This window comes from Camelus bactrianus, chromosome 4 (genome assembly GCF_048773025.1).
Source record: "Camelus bactrianus isolate YW-2024 breed Bactrian camel chromosome 4, ASM4877302v1, whole genome shotgun sequence".
In the NCBI taxonomy this organism is placed as follows: domain Eukaryota; kingdom Metazoa; phylum Chordata; class Mammalia; order Artiodactyla; family Camelidae; genus Camelus; species Camelus bactrianus.
In genome coordinates, this window is record NC_133542.1 from 89,602,277 (window position 1) to 89,627,028 (window position 24,752).

At 35.7% G+C, this 24,752-nt stretch overlaps 1 protein-coding gene across 2 annotated transcripts in view; it reads left to right on the top strand.

Annotated features, from left to right (window-relative positions):
* The first annotated feature begins 438 nt into the window (after positions 1 to 438).
* UBQLN1 (ubiquilin 1) overlaps positions 439 to 24,752 on the top strand; it is a 39,987-nt gene continuing 15,673 nt past the window's right edge. For both annotated transcript variants that reach the window (XM_010967416.3, XM_045504673.2), the window contains exons 1-3: positions 439 to 618; positions 17,336 to 17,487; positions 19,164 to 19,279. In XM_010967416.3, coding sequence (XP_010965718.1) covers positions 439 to 618; positions 17,336 to 17,487; positions 19,164 to 19,279 — 448 coding nt within the window. The remainder of the gene's footprint in view (positions 619 to 17,335; positions 17,488 to 19,163; positions 19,280 to 24,752) is intronic.

The following is a 24,752-nucleotide window of genomic DNA, read 5'->3' on the forward strand; positions in this document are numbered from 1 at the left end:
AGTCATTCACTCTGAATGCGCCTACACTCTGAGGAATGGAGCGGGAGAGGGAAAGAGAAGCTGCCACAGCTCGAAGAAGCGCCGGCCAGGAATGACTCGGCGTCGTCGCCAGCTGCGTTACCCGGCGTGCCCCGCGCGGCGCCGGCGGAGAGACGTGGGGGGAGGGGCGGAGAGGAGGAAGCGGCGGCGGCTGCGGATGTCGCTGCGACCGAGCGGCGTCTGAACGCACGGCGGCTGCCGGGCGCCCGAGCCGGGCCTGCGCCGCAGCCCACGCGGATCTCCGCGGCCCCTCGTCCGCTAGGGCGGCCCTGCGCTCGCTGTCACTGAGGCGGCGTGCCCCACATTCTTCACTGCCCGGGCCGGCCGGCTCTGGCGTCGCCTGGCTCCCCCTCGCTCGCCCGCTCCCTCCTGCGCGCCTGAGTCACCGCCGCCGCCGCCATGGCCGAGAATGCTGAAAGCGGCGGCCCTCCGAGCTCCCAGGACAGCGCCGCCGCAGCCGAAGGTGCCGGCGCCCCTGCGGCCGCTGCCTCCGCGGAGCCCAAGATCATGAAAGTCACCGTGAAGACCCCGAAGGAGAAGGAAGAGTTCGCAGTGCCCGAGAATAGCTCCGTCCAGCAGGTGAGGGCCGCCCTGGGTTCGGGGCGGGGTGGGGATGGCGGCAGGTCCTCTGCCCGCCGCGGGAGGAGACGGCTCTGCAAGGACCTGCGAGGAGGGGGTCGTCCCCGGCAGTGCCGTAGGCCTTTCTCCCGGGTCTCATCCCGAATTAGATCACAGCCAGGTTCGTGGGTTTGCTCCTGGGGACACCACAGAGCTTTGTGGCGGGGCCGCGCGGCCTGTTTGTGGGACGCGCCGACACTGCGTCCCTCGGCGCCTTCCTCCTGTACCGGGGTCCGCCGACCCCCGGCCTCCTCCCCCAGTTCCCCGCCCCTAGCCGCCTCCCTCCGACTGCTCACAAAGGAAAACGACCCGCCGCCTGGCTCCGGGCGGAGTGGAGGCTGGGCTGGGCGAGGGTTGGCCTTAGTCTAGTCTGCGGTTTTGTCTCATGAATTAAAAAAAAAGGGGGGGGGGGGTACTCATTGTTTTACCTGCTTGCGGGTTTAGGCAGATTTGGTGGGTTGAAGAGCACGTGTACATTTAGTTCTGCGTTTTGACTGCTGAAATCTTTCTCACCTTCCCATCTTTAAAGAAGAAATTAACTGTGACGTAGAAATTGCTTTCAGCACATTTCAAGTAATAGTACTAGGCTTAAGGAGAAAGGTGGATGATTTCCATTGAAAACTTGCTGGTTTTGTTTTTTTTTTAAGTAATATTTGTCATCCTTTAGACGCCAGTCATTGGAGAGGTTTTTGATTTTAAAAGGATAGCCACGTTATTCAGGTGTTAGCGGTTGCAGTCGGTTAAAAGAGAACGAAATTAGTTAATGGAGAACATTAACAGATGATTTACCGCTTAAAATCTGTTCAGGAATGCAAATTTTACAGTTAATTGAGAATTTTAAAGAATTTAACAGATTGTTTTAGTTTATTGTTGGTTATGTGCGCCAGGATATTTTTCCATAATTACTGAATTGATCTCTCACGATCTCAGACAACGAACAGTTTATGAAGAAGCAAGAATTCCTGAAATGTACCTATACGTTTCTCTAGGAACCATAAATGGGGTATTGGTTTATGTGTTTTGTCAAGTAGTAAGTAGAGTGTGTAGCATCAGGTGAGAAACTTTGACCACCTATTGAATCAACATTTTTTTGGTCTGTCAGTTCTATAAAATTTTTCCTTAACCCTTTTATATTTTCCAACATACAGGAAAATTGAAATAATTGTGCAGTGAACACTCGTGACCACCCATACTTGGCATCTTGCTGTGTTTGCTCTATCCCATAGTTAATCATTTATCAGTCAGTTTTATTTTTTTGGATGCATTTCTAAGTAAGTTGCAAATATTAGTACATTACACTTAAAAAGCACTTCAGCAATGTGCATATCATCAACTTGAGTTTAATTTTTTAAGGAAAATTTGACATGCAGTGAAATGCGTACGGTTGCCATTCCATGAGTTTTCACAAATACACACCTGTGTAATCCAAAGCCTTTTTGGGTTGTCAAACTTTATAATCAACTAGAAAGTTCCCTCTTGCCCTTTCCTGGTCGTTTCAGTCACACTGTCACTCACACTCACTTTTTTTCCTCCATGAGCTCATTTTACTTATTCTAAAATTTCACAAAAAATGGTATTATATGATATGTACTTTTCTGTGTAAGGCTTTTTCACTTGGCTTAGTGTTTTTGAGATTTGTTATTGCTGTGCATTGTCAGTAGTTCCTTTTCATTGCTGTGTTGTCTTCCATTGTATGAATATACTATCATAATCTATCCATTTTCCTGTTGAGGGTCATCTAGGGGTCCAGTTAGTTGCTATTAACACTCTTGTACAGATCTTTTTCTTAGACAAATGCTTTTATCTCTCATGTTAAATAACTAGAAGTGGAATGACTGGGTCATAGGTAGCTGTAGATTTAGTTTCTTAAGGAAGTATGTACTTGTGCCATTTTACAATCCGACTGACAATGCAGGGGAGTTCCTGTTGCTCCACATTCCTACTACCATTTGATAATATCAGTCTTTTTTATCTTAGTTATTGTAATGGGTGTGTCGTATTAACTTTTGAAGCCCTTAGATTTTTTAGAATCCCTAATTCTGGTTTCCACCATCCCGGCTGCTTTCAGCATTTTACTGTAAAAGATTAGAAAGTCAATATTTTATAAATAAAGTTCTTTTACATCAGTTTATGGTGTTACATTTGTGAGGATTTTTAAACTTTTTGTGATGGTGAATTTTAATTTCAGGATTCATGGAAGTTTTAGTTTTACTCCTCTGTAACCAAAATAAAATTTTAATAGATAAAATGAAATCCTTTTTTCTGCAGCAACTTTTTCACATGGCAGTCGAATTTTTATTTTGACAAATACTTTCTGTTCAAGCAGAAAACATAAATATTGAAGTTCATCACTACATCAAGAATCTGAAGACAAGTTGAACTACTTGTAGGCTCTGTTAAGGAATGTACATACAGAAAAATGTACAAGAATAAGAAAAGCAGTTTTCACATGTTTTGTAAAATTCCACTTGAAGCACAAAAAAAGATATTTTTGTAAAATTTTTCTCTGAATTTTTACAGGTTTAAACTGTTCGCTACAGATTAAAATTTGACATCAAAATAAACTTAAGGACATTATGATGTCATGGAAAATGTTTAGTAAAAAATTGGAAAGTATTTGGGCCTGAAAATTTTTATCTAATCTTAGAGGTAAAGAGTTACCTACAAAAGGATAATGTTGAAGGCTTAGGCTTTCTATCAGGCAAATCCCATTTTATGTAATTAAAAATCTTTCATTAAGTGTTTTCTATACAATGTAAATTCTCCTAATATGTTATACTGAAGTAATATTTATGAATATGTTCTAACAGTTAATTGGATGAAATTATATTAAGTCTCTTGGGTCAGCTGTAAAAGTTGTAAGGTGGTTATTAATTTTTCTGTTTTCTCCTCGGTTTCTGAGTATATATAACAGGTAGAAACAGGATACTTTAATACAATTGATATTTAATAAATTTTAACTTGTTTGAAGATAATAAAGCTTATACTTTTTTGAAATTAAAATGAAATTTTTCATTGAGCACTCAGAATCAATTGAGTAATGTTTAAATTTCTACCTAAGGGTGGTTAGAATGTAAACTTCACTGTATATGTTCCAAGGCAGTTTCATTAATAAGAATTTTCATAGTATAAGTAAATAGGTTAAAAAAGTGGGTAATGGCATAAGATCCCTATGTATGAGATTGTTTTCTAATAATTATTCATGATTTGCTATCAGGAAACAGAGGATTTCTCAGTGTCAACAAGAAGTCCAGAAGAATGTTTTTTGTGTGTGATTAAAATTAGTGCAGAAACTGGAAGGGTACTACCCTATACTAACTTCTGACTAGCTTGTTCTGGGATTTTGTAGCTCTCTTAGACTGTAGTATACGATTTAAAAATACAGTTACCTGGAATATTCAGGCAGTGTATGTTCTAATTTTAGAAAATGTCTTTGTTGCTTGAAACTTTTAGAAAAATATTAACATACTTAAACATAATGTAAGTGCTGTGTTAAATAGAATTGAACCTTTCCTTGATAAGGGAAATTGCTGTGCCTTAGCGTCATTATCACAAACATCATTTAAAATTATACTTTAGAGTGTGAATCTAGAAGTCCTGACCACCGTGGTGCCTCCTTTCACATCTGACTGTTGAACACTTGAAATGTGGTTGCACTGATTTCAGATGTTCTGTAAGGGTGAAATACATGCCAGATTTAGAAAACTTGTGACTGATTTCTTTTACTTAGTATGTTTTCAAAGTTTATCCATGTTGTAGCGTGTATCAGTACTTCCTTTTTATTGCTAAATAATACTCCACTGTATGGGTATATACCGCATTTTATTTCTTCATTTATCAGTTGAGGGACATTTGGGTTGTTTCTACTTTTTGACCATTATGAATAATGCTTCTGTGGATACTTATACGAGTTTTTGTGTGGACATATGTATGCATATTTCTTGAGTGAATGCCTATGAGGGGAATTACTGGGTCATGTGATAGATCTATATTTAACTTTTTGAAGAACTGCCAAACTGTTTTCCAAAACATCTTTACCATTTTTTATTCCCACTAGCAGTACGTGAGGATTCCAGTTACTCTCCATTCTCTGTGACACTTGTTATTGTCCATCTTTGATTATAGCCTTCCTAGTTGCTATGAAGTGGTATCTCATTGTGATTACTTGGCTTTCTGTTACTCAAGCAGCAGTTCTCAGTGTTATCTGGGGCTGGGGGTATCCAGGATCCTTCTAGGAGGATCATGAGATCAAAACTACTTCCTCCTTGGTCACTTGGCTCTTGCCTTAATGAGTTTTTAGTTGCTTGACTGGTTAATTACATTTTTTCCCCTGCGTCAGCAGTTTATGCAATTTGTTCTTGCTACCTGGAATGCCTCCTGCTCTTTGCCCATTCCTTTTCTCCCTTAAATCTTAGTGCAAAAGGTCTCTGTGTTAAAGAAGCATCCCTGATTGTCCAGAGTAGGTTGGGATTCCATGTTGTGCTTTTTCATAGCATCGTGATTTTGATTGTAATTCATTATAATTTAAAATCTATGTGATTATTTGATTAATACTTATTTCTTCTGTGATTGTTCGCTGTTGTGTTACCAGAGCCTAGCACATAGTTTAGGCTCAGTAAGTATTTACAAATGAATATAGACCGTATGTGTGATAATGTGTAATTAATAATCACTACCAGTTTTTCAGTCTTTACTGAATGCAAGTATGGTTGTCCCTTGGTGTCTGCAGAGTATTAGTACCAGAATGGGTACTAGAATGGGTACCAGAATCCACAGATGCTCAAATCTCAAAGTTGCCCCTCTGCCTTTGTGGATTTGGACAGCTGACATAATATGTAGTCTCATGGCTTCCTGCTCTCCTCTTGCAGTTTCATTTTTAATTGCTCTCCCCTTAGGTCACCACTCTTGACTCCCTCAGGATATTCACACTTGCTTCTGCTTACTGGAACAATTCTTCTAGAACAGCCTTTCATTTCTTAGCTGAGGATCTCCATCTGAATCACAGAACACAGAAAGTGATTTTGAATGACTATGCATTTTTCTTAAAGATGGATCACAACTAACATAATTTTAAATGCATAGAGACGTTAATTCTTTACAGTTGGTGTGCTGGTAAATGTTTATCACCTAGTTCTTCAGGAAAAACAGCACTGATTTGTAGTGTTTGCTGATTTCCATGGTATAAATACCTCTTGCCATGGAAAATTGATTGATTGGTTGATTGATTGATAAGCTTATTTATTACCATGGAAGATTTTAAGTTACTCATAATAAACTGGTTTACACAATTACTGAAAATGTAGCAGTCTGAGCTGGTAAGAGCCATTGCTTAACAGTGGATGACTTAAGGCCAGTGTCAGCAAGCCATAGTGGGCCAAATCCAGCATGCCCATTCTCTTTATGTACCATCTGTGCTTTCAGAACAGGTCATATGGCCACAGAGCTGAAAATATTTACTCTCTAGCCCTCTACGTAAAGTTTGCTGACCCCTGCCTTAGGGCATTCGGGCTTACTGTTCTAGATCTTGTCACACAGTTCCTCAAAACCCTTCTAATTGGAAAATTTTACGATGACTTAGGTTTTAACAGTGTGTCCAATAGACATAATGCAGGCCACATATGCAATTTAAATTTTCTCATAGCCACTTAAATAAAATTAATTTTTTAACATAGTCAGTATTCATTCCATAGAATTTTATTATCTTAACCATTTTTGAGTTTACTGTTCAGTCACATTTAATACATTTATATTGTCGTGCAGCCATCACCACCATCCATCTCCAGAACTCTTTTCCTCTTAAAAAAACTGAAACCCTGTATTTGTTACACAGTAACTCCCCAATATCCTGCCAGCCTCTGGCAACAACCATCCTGCTTTTTGTCTCTCTGAATTTGATTGACTACTCTAGGTATCTTGTAAAAGTGGAATCGTAGTATTTGTGCTTTTGTGACTGGTTTATTTCACTTAGCATAATGTTCTCAAGTTTCATCAGTGTTGTAGCATGTGTCAGAATTTCTTCCCTGTTTTTTTTCCAAGATAATTCAGTAGCTTCCCATTTTCTCAACGTTATCCAAAGTCAAGTGTTTCACATCAGTGGATTCTGTAGCTAATTGAAGTTCATCCCTCCATGAGCACCAAAATTGTTTTCCATCCTACAGGTAATAATTTTTTATAATGCTGAGTTACTGGTGCAAATATCAACTGCTGTTCTGCAATACAGAGATATAGATCCAGACTCTCAAGGTATTCCATATTTGTTTTTTTACCAAACTATCAGTTCTGTTCTTGACAGTATACATTCCCTTCCTCCTAAATTTGCTATTTTTAATCTGGAGAGGAAGATGCAGATAAGCAATTAAGACTTAGAAATGCTGTCCTGAAATGAATAAGATTTTGTATATGAACTTTTACGATACCAGTCTCAGCAGTTCAGGGCCCACTTCACTTATTTCCCATTCTTGATTGTTTTGGGGAGGAAAATCTCTCACACACATACGTACACATGCATGCGCGCGCACACACACACACACACACACACACACACGGTTGATGGGGGAAGAAGGGGAAACAAAGCATTACTGTATTAGGAAAGAATGTTCTTGAGGCATGCAGACCTGAATTCATACCTTAGTTTTGCCACTTAGTAGTTTTACCTGTCTGAGCCTCGATTTCCTTATCAGTAAAATGGAGATGATATTTATTCTGTAGGGCTAATGGAACAATGGAACAAGACATGTATGTAAGTTGCCTGGGCATAGTACTCACACTCAGGCAAACACCCCAGTATTGCCACCCTAACTGTGAGTATAAACTCTGAATTATAAACACCTTTAAAAAATTGAGTTAATCTGATTTTAAGCTAGCTAAAAGAAACAATCATCCTTTACAAATATCCCACAAACCAAACTTGCCTTTAAACAGCCAGTCTCTGCTCCTTTCTATTAAATATCCTCAGGAAGAAAAACAGAAAAATCTTGCTGGCTCTTAAAAAAAAAAAAAAAAAAAGCTCTGAAGATTGAAATATACACATTAACTTCATTTCCTGCAGCAGAACCATGTGTTAATAGCATTTAGCAAGAATTTTCTAAATAATTGTCTGAGTAATACAATGCATTCAAACATTTGCTATTTCAGCGTTTTAAGTAGCAAGTCCCTTAAGAGTATCTATCTTTTAATGAGTTTCTTATTCAGTACTGCTAATACCTTTTGAAAAAAAATCCATATTCAACAAACCATACTATGCAGTAGTTCAGCCAGTTATCATTCTCCAAATGCCTAATGTTTGAGTAACCTTAAAGTACCCTCATTAAGAAAACCCTGCATAAATCTTAACACGGAGATTTTGAAGTATTAGAAATAACTATAAAGACATAAGCAGCTATGTGGGAAAAGGGCACCTTCTTATAAATATAACACTTAATAGTCATAAATGTTACAGTACATTATCAATAAAATGTTTATTTTGAAGAGTTTCTGTGATCTAAATCTAACAAAGTATAACAAACTAAATGTTTCACTTTCACATGCTAGCAAACCCTTTAAGCGTCCTTCTACTACAAAAAATCAGGACTCAATTCACTGGCAAACAATAGTGTACAGGAGGAAAGAAACCAATACAAGTAAAGTATATAAACTCTGAGCTAGATACTTTTCATATATTACCTTATGAAATCTTCCAAACAATCTAGTTAAGCAGGTATTATATCACATGTTAAAAATGTGGCCAGTGAGGCTCAGAGGAGTAAAGCACTTTGCCTGAAGTCAGATCTCTCAAATTCCAGATTCATGCTCTCTCCAAAATGCAGACCACGTTTCAGTACACCTAAGTTAATCAATAACGCCAACATCCTTTCCCCCTTCTTCAAAATATTAATTTAAAAAAATACACAAATAATCAATAAATAATAGTGGAAAGAGTTAGCTCTACATATGCCAATGTGGAAAGATTGCAAAGATACAAATAAAAAGTACTAAGGTAAAGAAAAGTGGGTAATGATCCAACTGCTTAACAGGAATAGAAAATAATGTATGGGTAAGTACGTTAAACAGATAGATATAAACTAAGATTAATGCTGAGTGGGGCCCCCTTTTTGTTTCATACTTTTCTGCATCATTGAAATTTCCTAAAGTAGTAGCATGTGTACTATGTTTAATTTTCTTTGCAGTCTTGATTTTTAAAACTAGTAAGGGCACATCCTTTATAAAAACTGGAGAGAGCTTTAAAGTCTATAAAAAAAAATTTTAATGGAAGGCAGTTTACCCAAGTCTAGAAATCTGTATACCAGTTACCTAACTAGTAAACCAAGCAGTCTATGTTATGTTTATAGGACATCACACTTTATCATAATGGCATAAATTACCTGGAAGAAAACAGTTAAGATTTTCTGATAATGAAAATATTTGCAAAATAGAGACACACATTTATACATTTTATTCATTCCAATAATGAATGAAATCTGTTTTGTATACTCAGTTTTGCATCAAACAAATTTGGAGATGCCAACTTTAGTCTCAAGAAACTCTCAGTCCTAATTTTAACGGTTTTTTTTTTTTTTAAAGTGGAAGCTGCTCACACAAAACAACTAAAATAATGCCATTAGACATTTAAACTAATAAGCATCCCTTTTCTAAGTAAACCACATTGTTAAAATACTCCTTAGTAAGTTCTAAATATTGCAAATAAGTCTTTAAAACACTGTTCGTTCACTAAATACTTGCATTACTCAGTATGTGCCAAGTGCAGTACTAGGCAGGTACCATGGGGTTAAAAGGTAAGCAAAACAGCCCCTTTGTAAATTATTACAGTATAGGGTAGGGAGGATAAAATGCATATAATCACAAAATGATATGAGAGGTTACAATCATTGATCTGATTTAGAGTGTGAGACCAATCAATATCTGATGAACTAACATTTAAATAAACCTAAAGGCTGAAAAGCCAACCAGAGAAAAGTCAAAGCAACTTTGAGCAGTGGTTAGGTGTGGGCTCCAAAGATAGTCACTGGATTTGAATCTAGGCTCCACTATTTAATAGGTATATAAATTTAATCACATTATTAATCTAAGTCCATTTCTTGACTTTAAAAAAGAGATAATAGTACTTTCATCATAAAGTTGTGAAACATAAAAAAAGATACTGCATTATGCCTTGATAAGCCTGGACTAATTACTATTATGTTACTGTCATTACCAGCATTGGCAAAAGCCCAAAGAGGAAAAGAACTAGTAAGTGACAGTTGGGGGGAACGACTTGAAAGTGGCTGAAATGCAGTGACTGAAGTGGGAGAGGTAAGTAGGGAACAAAGCATGAAGACTTTATGAGCTATGCCATCAAATTCCGAAGTATCTAGCCACATGTGGCTAGTTCCAGTTGAGATATGCTGTGAATGTAAAATACCAGATCTTGAAGCCCTAGTATTAAAAAAAGTAAAATATCTAAATTTTTATATCAGTTACGTGTTGAAATATTTAAGTATACTAGGTTAATAAAACATTAAAATTATAATATCCAAAAGATAGAAGCAACCCAGCTGAACACTGAGAGCTAAATGGATAAATAAAATGGGGTATATACATATATGTACTACAGAAGGTTGTTTTGTAAATGCTAGGTTGGCTTCAAATCATTACTTACTTTGAGGTATGTTAAAATTTTAATTCTTAACGGTTTTTGAGAAAGCATCTAGTAATTCTCAGTTTTCAACTTTTCTGGCCAGTTGGTTATTACTGTAGGTTGTCAGTGCAAGACCAGAGTAGGAAAAATACATTTATAACAAATATGGGTCCTTAGAAGCCCATTTCATTATGGATTTTTCATTTTGAGTTAGTGGAGGCCACATGGGCTTAACGACAAAAATAAATGTATCTACGTAGTCTAGAAATACCTAAAAGAAATTACAAAAATCTTTCATTTATGGTTACAGTTCTTTCTTAGATAGATGGAAACATTTTATGTAATTTGGCGCAGTAAGTTTTATGTTTCTACAGAGCAGTAGTGTCTGTGGACTGCCTCTGTCTAAAGCTGCTTTGAGAATTTTTAAGATTGCTAATTGGTTTTTTGTTCTAAGTCAGTACTACTTAGCTTCTAATTTTTTTCTTGTGTTCAGTAAAAGTGTAGTAGATAAAACAGATACGGAAGCAAAGTTCAAATGTTAGAGATCAAATTTTTGGAAAATTTGAAGCCATTGTGAATGAACAATTTTCCTCTTCCCTTTTTTAGAATGCAGAATAGAAGTTTAAGCATGTATGAAGTATGTGCAGAATTTTTGGCTCTTCTGCAAAAGTATAACATTGTTTTAATTGATCATATTTGGATCAATTGTATAAAATGCAGCTGATTTGAGAAGATCTAGTATATCTGTTTGATATGGTACAATTAAAATTAAGATTTCATTCATTTTTGTTTCAAATGGAGTAGCAGGCAGCTGAATTTAGAGTTGTTTTAATCCCTTGGTTTTTGTTAGTTTGTTAACACATTTTGGATAATTTACTCAGAATAAATCAATATTACTTTCGTCTGTTTGGGAGTGGTTCTGATACTGAAATTGTTTGACATTGGTTGTTTGAAATTTAAAATTTATTTTTTATAAAAAGACTTGAATTATAATGGATAGGTGATAATTTTGCTCTGTACAATACTAGAAGTATAGCTGTACCCTGTGTGTTATAATGCTTTCCAGCTTTTACCATGAAATGCTGTAAACTCATACTTTTAAATTGCCTTAGGTGCCCCTCAAAACCGTGAGTTCCATGAGGCTGGAGGATTCTAGTATCTATCAATCATGTGAATTTTCAACAATGTTGTAATTTTGTAGGAGAAAGTGATTTCTTATGGGCCTGTTGGACTTTGGTTTCTTGAGGTTTTGTTTGAGGATTGAATGAGATAACATAATATGGCTGTGGTGTCAGACACAGTGGAGCTGCTTGATAAACTAATGATTAATGTCGATGCTTTTTGAACTGTGTGCAGTGGGATCTTACTTCTTTACATGTAGGACACTATAGAGAAGCCCTTAGTCTGTCCAGAAAGCCCAGCTACCCTTCAATACTAACATTGACAACCAATGGTTAGGAGGATTCCAGACTGTAAATATTACTAAGGGCCCAACTTAACTATTCACTATTGTTCTATAAGCTTTTGAGGTTGTGCCTTCTTTAGATATCATGTCTTACCTGTCTGTGTTAGATATGATGCTCATGGATGACCATCTCTTATTCTCGCATGATCATCTCTGTTGTGGTTTCCCTGGTCTGCTCCCTAAAACTAGGTTATCTGTATCCCAGTTCCTTTCAGATGACCTGCCGAAGACAAGGTAAATGCTAGCTCTCTGGCTAGTTGAGTCACTTGAAATTGGATGTTCAGGAAAGTTGGTCATCTATGTTTTGACTTCCTGCTGTTTCTTATGTGTAGGGCATTCACAATCAACTTTCAGACTATTTTTATTGAAGTGTAATACAGAAGAAAGCACACATAAATGTACAGCTTCATTTATTAGCACAAAAGTAAAGGAGTAGAATCTTACCAACTCCCCAGAAGTCACCTTGTGATCCCTTACAATCACCACCACCTCCCAAAGGTACCTATCACTATTCTCACTTTTCATACCATGGTTTTTGCCCCTTCCCACTTTAACTTGTGTTAATGAAATAACAATTTTTCTTCATTTGTGATTTGCTGCTTTCGCTTTGCATCAATGGCTGTAGTTCATTTGTTGTCACCGTGTGGAATAGTCTACTAATTATGAATATATCACAGTTTGTTCTATAATTGAGCAATGTTTGTGTTGTTTTAAGTTTTTGGGTAATATCAAAGTTTGAACTTCCTTGAACATGTCTTTTGATGTACTTGATGTGTAATTTATTAGATAAATCTCAAAAGTGGAATTGCTGAGTATAAGCATATATTCAGCTTCTACTGTGAAATGTTTTTCCAAAATACACAAATTTGTACTTTCACTACTTGTAATATATGTGGGTTCCAGTTGCTCCACATCCTCTGCAACACTGTAATATTCTTTATATTGGACCATTCAGTGGATGTGTCACTGGTTTTAATTTGAAGTTACCTGATTTTTATTTATTAGGATGAGTACTCTTTCCTGTGTTTATTGGCCATTTAGATTTCACTTTTGTGAAGTTCGTATTTCAGTCTCTTGGCCAGTTTTCAGCTGGGTTTTGTCTTGCTGGTTTGCGGGCTCTCTGTATAAAAAATCTGTATTCAAGCTCTCTGTTGGTTTTTGGTATTGAAGACATTTTTCTCTGTGTTGCTTATTACTTTTTTTACTCTGCTAATGATGGTTCAATTTATTGTGCTTTTTTATGGTTAAATCTTTTTGTGTTCTGTTTAGTAAATCTTTTCCAGTTGAACTAATACTTTATTGATTTATCTTTCAGGTGCTGTTTAATTGCATGGGTTAAATTTGCATGTGGTTAGAGTACATACTCCCTAAGATTTAAACTTTATGAAATATGTTGACTTGCTTTATAGCCCAGCATATGATATAATTATGTAAATATACTGAAAAAGAATGCTATTCTCTCTAGTTATTGGGTGCATTATTCTGTACATGCTAGTTAAGTCATCAGTTAGTTGAGTTCAAATCTTTTATATTTGTACCTTTCTTTCAAACCTGTTTTATTCTATCAGTTACTGAGGTAAATGTGCTAAAATATCTTACTGTACTTCTGGATTAGTCTGTTTTTCTCTCTGTAGTTCTATTTAATTTTTGCTTTATGTATTTTGAGGCTTTGTTATGAACATACACATTTGAAGTTTTATCTTCTTGTGAATGGAACACTTTATAATGTTAAAGCATTCTAGTTTTTATATTGAAGCTTGCTTTGTTGATTAGCCTCACAAACTTTTTTTGGTTAGTTTTCGCAAGGACTGTCTTTACCCATTCTTTTTATTTTCAACCTTTCTTTTTCTTAGTTTAGGTGTATCTTTTTTAAGCAGCATGAAATTGGGTTTTTAAAACCAGTCTGGCAAATTTTGTCTTTTTAGCATATAGTCTGATATGTAATCACTGACACATTTAGTTTACGTTTACCATTATACTATTTGATTTGTTTTTGCTGTCTATTCTAGGCTGCTTTTTGTTGTTGTTTCTGTTCCTTTAAAGAAATTTTTTTAATTTTTATTTTTTTATGAGGGGACATAAATAGGTTTTATTTATTTAACAGGGATATTGGCAATTAAACCCAGGACCTTGTGCATGCTAGACATATATATTTTATCACTGAGCTATACTCTCCTCCTCCATGCTGCTTTTTTACTCTTTGAATTATTTTGTGTTATTTGAATTACCCCTTCTGTTAGGTTGGTAGATGAATGACGATTATACTCTTGTTTTAGTAGTTATCCTAGAGATTATCATATATGTCTTATAAAATGTCTTTAATAAGTACTTGTACTTCTTTCCATTGAATGCAAGGACCCTTAGAACAACTGAACTCTATTTACTAGCCTGTGGATTACACTTAACCTCCCTTTCTGCCTTCTTTCCTCCCAACACAAAACATTGTTATTAATGCTTTATAAAATCAGTTTTTATTTTGATTTATTATTTATACTTTTTTATGTCTTTGTCTAGGAGAGGATCATTTTCTTCTGTCTGAGGAACACATTAACATTTCCTTTAGTCTGTGTATGCTGGGTAACAGATTCTTTCCATTTTTGTGTGTCTGAAAAATGTCTCTTTTTATTTCATTTTGAGGGATTTTGCACTGGATATAAAAGTTTAGGTTGCCAGTTACTCTTCCTCCTTTAAATTTTTTTCCTAATTTTAAAAATTATGGGTAATTTCAAATATACAGAAAGTAGAGATAACAGTAAGTTAGCCCCCCATGAATCTTTCGCCGAGCTTTGACAATTAATCTTAGAGCCAGTCTTGTTTCAAATAAATGTATCCTTAAGGTCCCTCTGTGTTCTTCATTATTTTGATGCATCAACATCTTTTAACTATTGGGAATGCAGATCAAAAGTACTTCACATCTACTAGGATGGCTATAATTTTTAAAAAATCAGATAATAAGTGTTGGTGAGGATGTGGAGAGATTGGAACCCTTACACACTGCTGGTAGGAAAATACAATGGTGTAGCTACTTAGGATAACACTCTGGTAGTTTCTCAAATGATTAAACTGAGAGTTACCATATGACCCAGTAATTCTCTATTAGGTTTATACCTAAGAGAAATGAAAACACATGATCATGTAAAAACTTGTACATGAATCTTTATGGCAGCATCATTTATAATGGCCCAAAGGTAGAAACAACCCAAATGTCCTTGAATTGATGAATAAAATGTTGTATATCTATACAAAAGAATATTATTTGGTCACGAACAGGGATGAGGTATTGATACATGTGACAACCTGGGTGGACCTTGAAAAGATGTTAAGTAAAAGAAGCCAGTCACAGAGACTGCATATTATATGACTGCACTTATGTGAAATGTCCAGTATAGGCAAATCTGTTTGACAGAAAGTAGATTAGTGGTTTCTCATGGTTTGGAGTGTTGCAGGGATAGGGAAGTGATAGGTAAGGGATACTGGTTTCTTTTTGAGAAGATGAAAATTTTTAAAATTGATTGTGGTGCTGGTTGCACATGTCTGAACATACTAAAAACTGTTGTACACTCTAAGTGGGCAAATTGTATGTGAGTTGTATGTCTATGTAGCATTAGAAAATCTTGTTTCAGTGGGGATTTGAAAGGATGTTAAGAGTAGATGTGTGTCATCAGTCTAGCATCTTACCTTTAAATCCTAAATGTGCTAAAATGCTATATATTTGTATGTTAGACAATTAAATTACTTATTTCAAAGAAAAATAAAAAATATGGCACAACAACAACAAAGGTTACTTATTTCTGAATGACATCTGAGGGATATCAAGGATTCTGAAAAGGGTTTCTTGGTTTAAGGTTAAGAAACACACAATTAATCTGTCTAGATTGGTTCTTGAAGTCAGATCTAGGTTTGAAATGTAACCTGGCAGTTTAACCTGTGTCACTGTGTGAGGAGGAGGACGTATTCAACCTGTTGTTTCTGTATCTGAAATGTATTAACAGCCGTCTGCTTCAGTTATTGAGGATTAAAAGAGCTGACATAGTGATATTTACTGACCACTATTTACTGACCACTACCTGTGGTGCCGAATGCTTGCATTTTACGTACATTTTCATTAGTCCTCACAAAACCATGTGCTCTGCTGCTTGTTACTTTATTCTTTTTTCTAATAGCTAGAAGTAAGATTAGATTAGAAATCATTTCTAATAACAGGAGAGCATAACAGTAAGTCATGATTTGGTTTAATCTCTCTATATAGAATATTGTGCTAATGTTGTTTAAAAAGATTTTTCTAGTTACTTGGAAATTGCTTATTTTAGATAAAAGGTTTATATGTCATATTTTTAAGTAAAGGAAGGAAAGTTCAGATGGAAAATCTTGAAAATATTTACCACAGTATAATTTCACATTATCTTTATGATTTTTTTTTTTTTAAAGAAAACCAGTTGCTTACATTGAGTGTTGTAACTTGATTACGGAAAATTTCATTTATACATAAAGGTAGAATTTGGTGAACTTTCAAAAGCACCTGTCATTTTTGACAATGATTGACATATGGCATGTCTTGTTTTATATTTATATCCCTTTACCTCACCCCTCCTGTCCCTGCAAGATTTTCTAAAATCTCAAATGTCGTTTAATGTGTCTTTCCACTTACTGTGACAACCAGAAATACCCCCCAGCACCCTTTATTTCCAAAACATTGCTTTGGCGATAGTGCGTGATTAATTGAGACCCACTTCTGTGGGGCATTGGGGTAGAGTGGTTTAAGATGTGGTTCTTTTCTGAATTCCTTGACCCACCCTGAGGTTTACTCACTTGGACAGTGGAGTAAAACCTAAGTATACAGGTTTTGATGAAGGTTTGAGAAACACTGATCTAGCATAGGGTAAAGCTTTTCTTACAGTATGACACTCTCTTCTCTTGTCTGTTTTTGCCTGTTATTCTCATTCCTGGGGAGCCTTTCTTCAGGTTTTCCTGGCTATTTCCCAATTGGTTTTCACTGGGAAACTTTCTCTAACTGCCCTTTGTGCTTCCTCTGTACTTTGTGGTTTATTTGACTGACTCTTCCATTGGACTGCACTCCTTCAGGGAAAGATTTTTGCTTTCTGTCTTTATATCTGCATAATATTGCTTGTTAATGTTGAATGAAAGAGATGTGGAGGAAAGTCAGTATAATAGGCCAAGAATATGAGGTTGGCTTTCTCTATATTCAAGTAGAAAAGAGCAGGACTGGAGATGGAAATCTGAGGAAAAAGTTATTGTAAACTTGGTGAGAACTATGTGTGGCTTGAACAACATTTAGCACCATTGATATAAAAAGAATAAGGCTATGACAAATGCATTATTCAGCCTTAGCAGTAGATTGAATATAGGATATGTGCACCTTTAATTAAACGTTTGTGTTAGAGATAGGTGAAATGGTAATACTTATTTTCAACTAAGATCAAGATATGGATGCAGGATGTGTCTTTTAGTGTTTGAATTCTTGCAATATGTATATTAGGGGCTTCTTGGTACTATATTGGGTACTTTCTTCTAGAAACTAGACTAAATGGTGTTTTGCAAACACCTGTAATTCATATTTATTTTATTTTTGTCTTATTTAGTTCAAAGAAGAAATCTCTAAACGTTTCAAATCACATACTGACCAACTTGTGTTGATATTTGCTGGAAAAATTTTAAAAGATCAAGATACTTTGAGTCAGCATGGAATTCACGATGGACTTACTGTTCACCTTGTCATCAAAACACAAAACAGGTATGTTTTTAGAAGACATTTAGCTTTAAACTGAATAAATGTTTATATTTCTCTTTTGAAAATAACCAGTCTTGGCTTTAGATAACTTTCTGTCATTAATATTTAAATGGGTTAAAATTCATTTATTTGCTGCTGTTGATAGCAGATGTCTTTAAAAAAAAACCAGTGTGATTCAGTAATGCTGATGCTTACACATGTGATATTTTAGAAAGGTCATCTTTATTGAACTATTATATTTTTTGAATTACAGAACAAGCACATTAATACATAATTAGGTATGGTTTTTGTTTTAGGGAGATTTTTGGATAAAGATCAGAGTGACTTACCTCCTTGGCAAGCTGCAGAATCAGTAACTATATTTTATTAAATCTAAGGCACTATTCAATTTTTAAGAGGCATCCTTATTTTGTGTCCCACTAAGAAAAAATACTGCCAGTTAAATTAGTGTATTTTCTTTTCACTTAAAATTATTTTATGCTTAAAGAGCTCCAAGAGCTCCTTTAGGCTTATTTGGATATAGTATCTTATCATCAACTCTGTGCATACATACAAAGAAAATATGCATGAATAAATGTTTAAAGCCTTCCTAACCCTACTTCACTTTGAGTCTCATTCTTTTGAATTGCCTTTTGACTTAGTAATCAGTGTCCATATTTTTCCTAATGGGATGAAACTGTTCTGTCAAGAGTGTAAGTGGTGCAGCATTTCTTAGGAGTGCTACAGTATTTTCTTCAGGAGTTTGTTCCCAGCTGTTGACACACATTCTGCAAATTTTTATGCTGGTTTTCCTCCAGTAGTAAAATTTGCTTCACTGATACAAAATTCATTCCCTGTGTTCCTGTTTCTGTGCTTTTCTATATATATAGTATCCTCATTTTGGTACCAATTAATGGTATAATCTTCCTGAAGACACTTTATGTGGTAATTAAACATAGGATGTCTCATCTAACAGTGTACTTAGTCACTCAGTTGAAATCATACAAAACACGTGTGCAGGCGTGGCCATTGATGCCTGGCTCTCAGCAATTGTAAGAAAGATCTATTATAGAAATGGTAAAATGAAAAAACAATGCATCTTAGAATCAGTGAAAGAAGCAGTCATTTGAGTGAGATTAACAACTCTTAACTGGTATCAGATGGAAGGGGTTTCCAATAAAGTCTCCTTGTTTTTTACTTAAAGATAACATTAAGTTATACTCAGTTGTTACTTTTATTGATTTCTCAGCCTTCTTCTAGTAAAGTCTCTTTTTATTTTTTACTTTTAATAATTTTAGGTTTTGAGTAAAACTGCCTCCTAATGCTCAGGAGCTTAAAGGGGGTGTAGATAAAAAGCTGCTGATATAGTCAAGCTTTGTAATTGTGACTAGTCATTGATTCTCTTCTGTGAGGTAACCTGTCTCCCTCTATATAATCAGTATGATTGAAAGTAATGAAGTATTTATATACATTATACTCAAGGAGGGGCAGTTGAAGTATAATTTGGATTTTGTGAGGTTTTACTATCTATGTTTCTTTATATTTGTGTTCCTACTGCTTAGTTATCTCAAGGTATTTGCTTTATGATAATTTGGGTTGGTCTGAAAACTTACATTTTATTTCTGGGTATTGGAATTTCAGGGGTTGTTTAAAACTAACTAGCTCCATTGTTTACACCAGGATGTAATTATTTTTCCTAGGCCTCAGGATCATTCAGCTCAGCAAACAAGCACCAGTGGAAGCAATGTTACCACATCATCAGCTCCTAGTAGTAGCTCCACATCTGGTTCTGCTACTAGCAGCCCATTTGGTTTAGGTATGTGTTCTTAGTCATTTTTTATAGGAATGAAAAAAACTTCCCTTCTTCCCCAGATGGTTTTGAATAAAATGACAGAATTAAACATTAGCAACAACAACAAAAGGTTCTATAGCTTATTTCTGTAATTGGAGATATTAAAGGAGTAGTTGGGAATACAGATGTGCTTATTTAGCTTGTATTTACATAAAACAAGTGGTTAATAAGTGACACCTTTTTTTGCATTCTTTTTTAAGTATAATCAGTTTACAATATTGTGTCAATTTCTGGTGTACAGCATAGTGTTTCAGTCATACCTATACAGACATATGTTTTCATATTTTTTTTCATTTTAGGTTACTACAAGATACTGAATATAGTTTCCTGTGCTAAAGTATATAAACTTGTTGTTTATATAATAGTTAGTATCTGCAGATCTTGAACTCCCAATTTATCCCTCCACATCTCTTTTACTCCCTGGCAACCATAAGTTTGTTCTCTTATGTCTGTAAGTCTGTTTCTGTTTTGTAAATAAGTTTATTTATATCTTTATTTTAGATTCCACATGTAAGTGATAAACAGTATTTCTCTTTCTGGCTTACTTCACTTAGAACGACAATCTCCAGGTCCATCCATGTTGCCGCAAATGGCATTATTTCATTCTTTTTTATGGCTGAATAGTACTCCATTGTATATATACCACATCTTCCTTACCCATTCATCAGTTGATGGACGTTTAGGTTGCTTCCATGTCTGAGCTATTGTAAAAAGTGCTGCTGTGAACATTGGGTTGCTTGTGTCTTTTTGAATTACAGTTTTCTCCAGGTATGTGTCCAGGAGTGGGATTGCTGGATCATATGGTAGGCCTATTTTTAGTTTTTTAAGGAACCTCCATATACTGTTTTCCATAATGGCTACACCAAACTACGTTCCCACCAACAGTGGTAGAGGATTCCATTCCTCTCCTCTCCACACCCTTGATCATTTGTAGACTTTTTAATGATGGCCATTCTGACTGGTGTAAAGTGATACTTTATTGTAGTTTTGATTTGCATTTCTCTAATAATTAGTGATGATGAGTTTTTTCTTGTGCTTGTTGGCCATCTGGATGTCTTTGGAGAGATGTCTGTTTAGGTCTTCTGCCCATTTTTTGATTGGGTTTCATTTCTTTTTTTTTTTTTTTTTGATAGTAATCTGTGGGCTGTTTGTGTATTTTGGAAGTTAGTCCTTTGTTAGTTACATCATTTGTAAATACTTTTTCTCATTCTATAGATTGTTTTTTCATTTTTTGATGGTATTCTTAGCTGTGCAGAAACTTTTAATTAGGTCACATTTGTTCATTTTTGCTTTTATTTCCATTACTCTAGGAGCCAGTTGGAAAAAAACATTGCTGCAATTTATGTCACAGTTCTCTGACTTTGTTTTCCTCTGGGAATTCTATTTTTGAGTTTATTTTTGTATATAGTGTTAGAGAATATTCTAATTTCATTCTTTAACAGGTAGCTGTCCAGCTTTCTCAGCACCACTTATTGAAGAGACTGTCTTTTCTCCATTGTATATTCTTGCCTCTTTTGTTGTAGATTAATTGACCATAAGTACATGGGTTTATTTCTGGACTTTATATCCTGTTCCATTGATCTATGTGTCTGGAAGTCAGGGAGCATGATTCCTTTAGCTCTGTCCTTTCTCAAGGTTGTTTTGACTATTTGGGGTCTTTTATGTTTCCATACAGATTTTAACATTTTTCTAGTTTTGTGAAAAATGTCTTTGGTAATTTGATAGAGATTGCATTGAATCTGTAGATTGCCTTGGGTAGTTTTAACAATATCGATTCTTTAATCCAAGAACATGGTATATCTTTCCATCTGTTTGTGTTGTCTTCAGTTTCTTTCATCAGTGTCTTATAGTTTTCAGAGTACAGGTTCTTTGCCTCTTTAGATAGGTTTATTCCTAGGTTTTCTATTTTTGATGCAGTGGTAAATGGGATTGTTTACTTCATTTCTCTTTCTGATATTTTGTTGTTGGTTTACAGAAATGTAACTGACTACTGTATATTAATTTTGTATCCTGCAACTTTACCGAATTCACTGATGAGCTCTATTAGTTTTCTGGTAGCATCTTTAGGATTTTCTACGTATAGTATCATGTCATGTGCAAACAGTGACAGTTTTACTTCTTCTTTTCCAATTTGGATTCCTTTTATTTATTTTTCTTCTCTGATTGCTATGGCTAAGACTTAAAAACTATGTTGAATAAAAGTGATGAGAGTGGGCCTCCTTGTCTCATTCCTCATCTTAGGGAAAATGCTTTCATCTTTTCAGCATTAAGTATGATATTAGCTGTGGGTTTGTCATATATGGCCTTTGTTGTGTTGAGGTATGTTCCCTTCTATGCTCACTTTCTAGAGAGTTTTCATCATAAATGGGTGTTGAGTTTTATCAAGCTTTTTCTGCATCTATTGAGATGGTCTTATGGTTTTTGTTCTTCAATTTGTTAATTTGGTAATCACATTGATTTGCAGATATTGAAAAATCCTTGCATCTGTGGGGTAAATAACACTTGATCATGGTGTATGATCCCTTTAATGCATTGTTCGAGTTGATTTGTTAGTATTTTGTTGAAGATTATTGAGTCTATATTCATAAGTGATATTGGCCTGTAATTTGTGTGTGTGTATACGATATCTTTGTCTGATTTTGGTATCAGGGTGATGGTGGCCTCAGAATGAGTTCAGAAGTGTTCCTTCCTCTGCAATTTTTTGGAATAGTTTCAGAAAGATAGGTGTTAACTCTAAACTAAATGTTTGGTAGAATTTGCCTATGAAGCCATCTGGTCCTGGACTTTGGGAGTTTTTAAATTACTGATTTGATTTCAGTACAGGTAATTGGTCTATTCATATTTTCTGTTTCTTCCTGGTTCAGTTTTGGCAAATTGTACCTTTCTAAGAAATTGTCTGTTTCTTCTAGGTTGTCCTTTTTGTTGATGTATAGTTGCTCGTAATAGCCTCTTAGAATTGACACATTTCTTTTTAGTAATGACAGAGATGTAATGTATGTATACGTAATCCGACCACATAATTGACTCTGGGGAAAATTAGCTAACTGATTTTAAGCTAACCCCCGAACACAATTTTCTCATTTGTAAAATGAAGTGATCAGACTGCATTAGTGATTTTCTAACAGTTCCAAACACACACAGAAAGACGGGCCTTGGAGCAAGCCCAGTGGTTAAGGATATCTTGCATCAGCCAAAACCACTTTTCTTATATCAGTTTTTACACTGAGGTTCTGTGGGAGGTTTGTTGGGGAAAAGAGTATTCTGAAGCTAACCATAGTTGAACTAGATAGATAAATGGCTTAGTGCTTTTTTAATTTTCTAAGTTGTATGATAAGTGTACCTTGAGATGACATCTTAAGAAATATGTACAGTTCTCACATAGTAAGGATCGTATCTTTTATCTTTTCAGAAAGTGTTGTTTTAGTAATTTAGTTCTACTTTGCCAACTGTTTGAAACATTTAGGGCATGGCATGGATTCACAATTTTTTTTTTAATGTTTAATGCCCTTATTTTCTAAAATTTTAGGCTAAACATTTCTCTTTTGGTTAAGATACATGAGTTTTAGATGGCAAAAATTACTAACACAGTAGATTAGGATGCAATTATTTAGTGTTCTGACTCTTGAAAGGTATTGAGGTAAACCTCTCCCCTCTTTCCTTATTTTATAGGGAAAGAAATTGAAGCCCACAGAGGCTTTTAGTTAATTTATCTGTTACCATACGCCTCCCTAATCCTTTCATTTCTTGTTTTGTTCCCACCCCCTGTCTTAGGTACTTTTCTCTGTCAGTTAACTCCATTTACCCTTTGTACTCAGGTTTTCTTTTCCTGTCTCTTCTCATGAAGGTCTGTTTCATGTTTAAAAGCCACAGAATACCACTACCACCCTTTCTTTTGCTTCCTTTCTCAGCTGTCTTTGGAAAAGGCATTTTCTGTTTTCTGTCTCTATTTCCCTTTCACTAAATTTGCTGTTCCCTATTTCTTCCCCTTACCACTTCACTGTAGATTCCCTTGATAAGGTCACCATTGACCTCTTAGCTCCCCTAATTTAGTGGATACTTTTTTAGATTCTTAGATACTTTTAGATGAAAAGAAAGTGATTTAAAATCTAAATCCCTCTCTTCTAATGCTTGTCAGTCTTTCTTTGAAATGTTCTTCCTTTAATTTCTGATACTGTTTTCCCCTGGTTAATTTTCTGCCCAGTTTTTTTCTTTCTCATTTGTAGGTCTTTTCTTCCTGTTTCTTATGTTGGTATTGTTCCCCAAGTTCTGCCTTGTATTTCCTCTTCTTTCCTCTATTTTCCAAAAGTGACATTATCCTGTCACTATAACGTGGTGACTCAAATCTTTACCTCAAGCCACATCACTTCTGAACTTGTATTCACCTCTGCATATTACCTGATGTTCTCTTAAGTACTTTAGCCTGTATGTGTCTCTTTAGAAAGCAAAGAACAAAACAAATATAAACATTCATCATTATGTCTCTCAAACTCCTACCTCTCCCCAGTCAAATCTCTTAATCCATAATCTCTTCTCTGTCCCACCCCATGCAATTACTCTGTTCTGTTGCTACTTCCTTGATGCAGGTCATCAACTTTTAAAAATGCTTACTCTGTGTTATTTCCACACTGTTATTAGAAAATCTTCAGTGACTCTTCTGCTTAAAACCTTTCAACACTTTTTGTGATGTAGCACTCATTTGTGTCTCCATTCTCATTTTTTACTGTACCTCAACAGTTACACTAGTCAGGACAGGCTATCCTGTGGTAATAGATAACCCCAGAGTCAGTGGCTTATTACCACAAAGCTTAATTTCTTGCTTCAAAGCTTTTCTTCATGCTACATGTTTTTCACTGGTCAGTGAGACCTCCATCTACATAATCCTCAGGGACTTAAGCTGATGAAATTCTGCTGTCTTGTAGCTGTACCACTTGAAATATGCCAGAAGAGACAGCTAAAGTGTCTCAAGGCAGATCTTTTATTTTATACTTGGGCGAGAAGTGACATATTATTTCTTGCAGTCCTTTGATCATAGCTAGTCACGTGGGCCTATCCAAAAACAAAAGAAACATAAGGCTGCACATGGGATGTTTTGTGAGCACTGCTATCTGCCATTTCATCATACTGAATTTTTGGGGGTTTCAAGAGTACATCAGTACTCCTGTTCTCTCTGCTTTTGTATATATTTATTGTACCTAGGATGAAATATTCCAGTGCTCCCTACTTCACACCAACTTTTCATTTTCCAAACTCATTAAGTGCCGTCTTGTGGGAAAGCAGCCATTTCACTTAGGTACTATATTATCATATCCTGTGACCTTCTCTGTTGTACTTTGCATTTGTTTTTCTTGTCTGTCTTTCCCACTAGATTGAGTTCTGTGTCTTTCTTATCACCTTATTCCCAACATGTAGCACAGTACCTGGCTTATAAAGAAGTGCT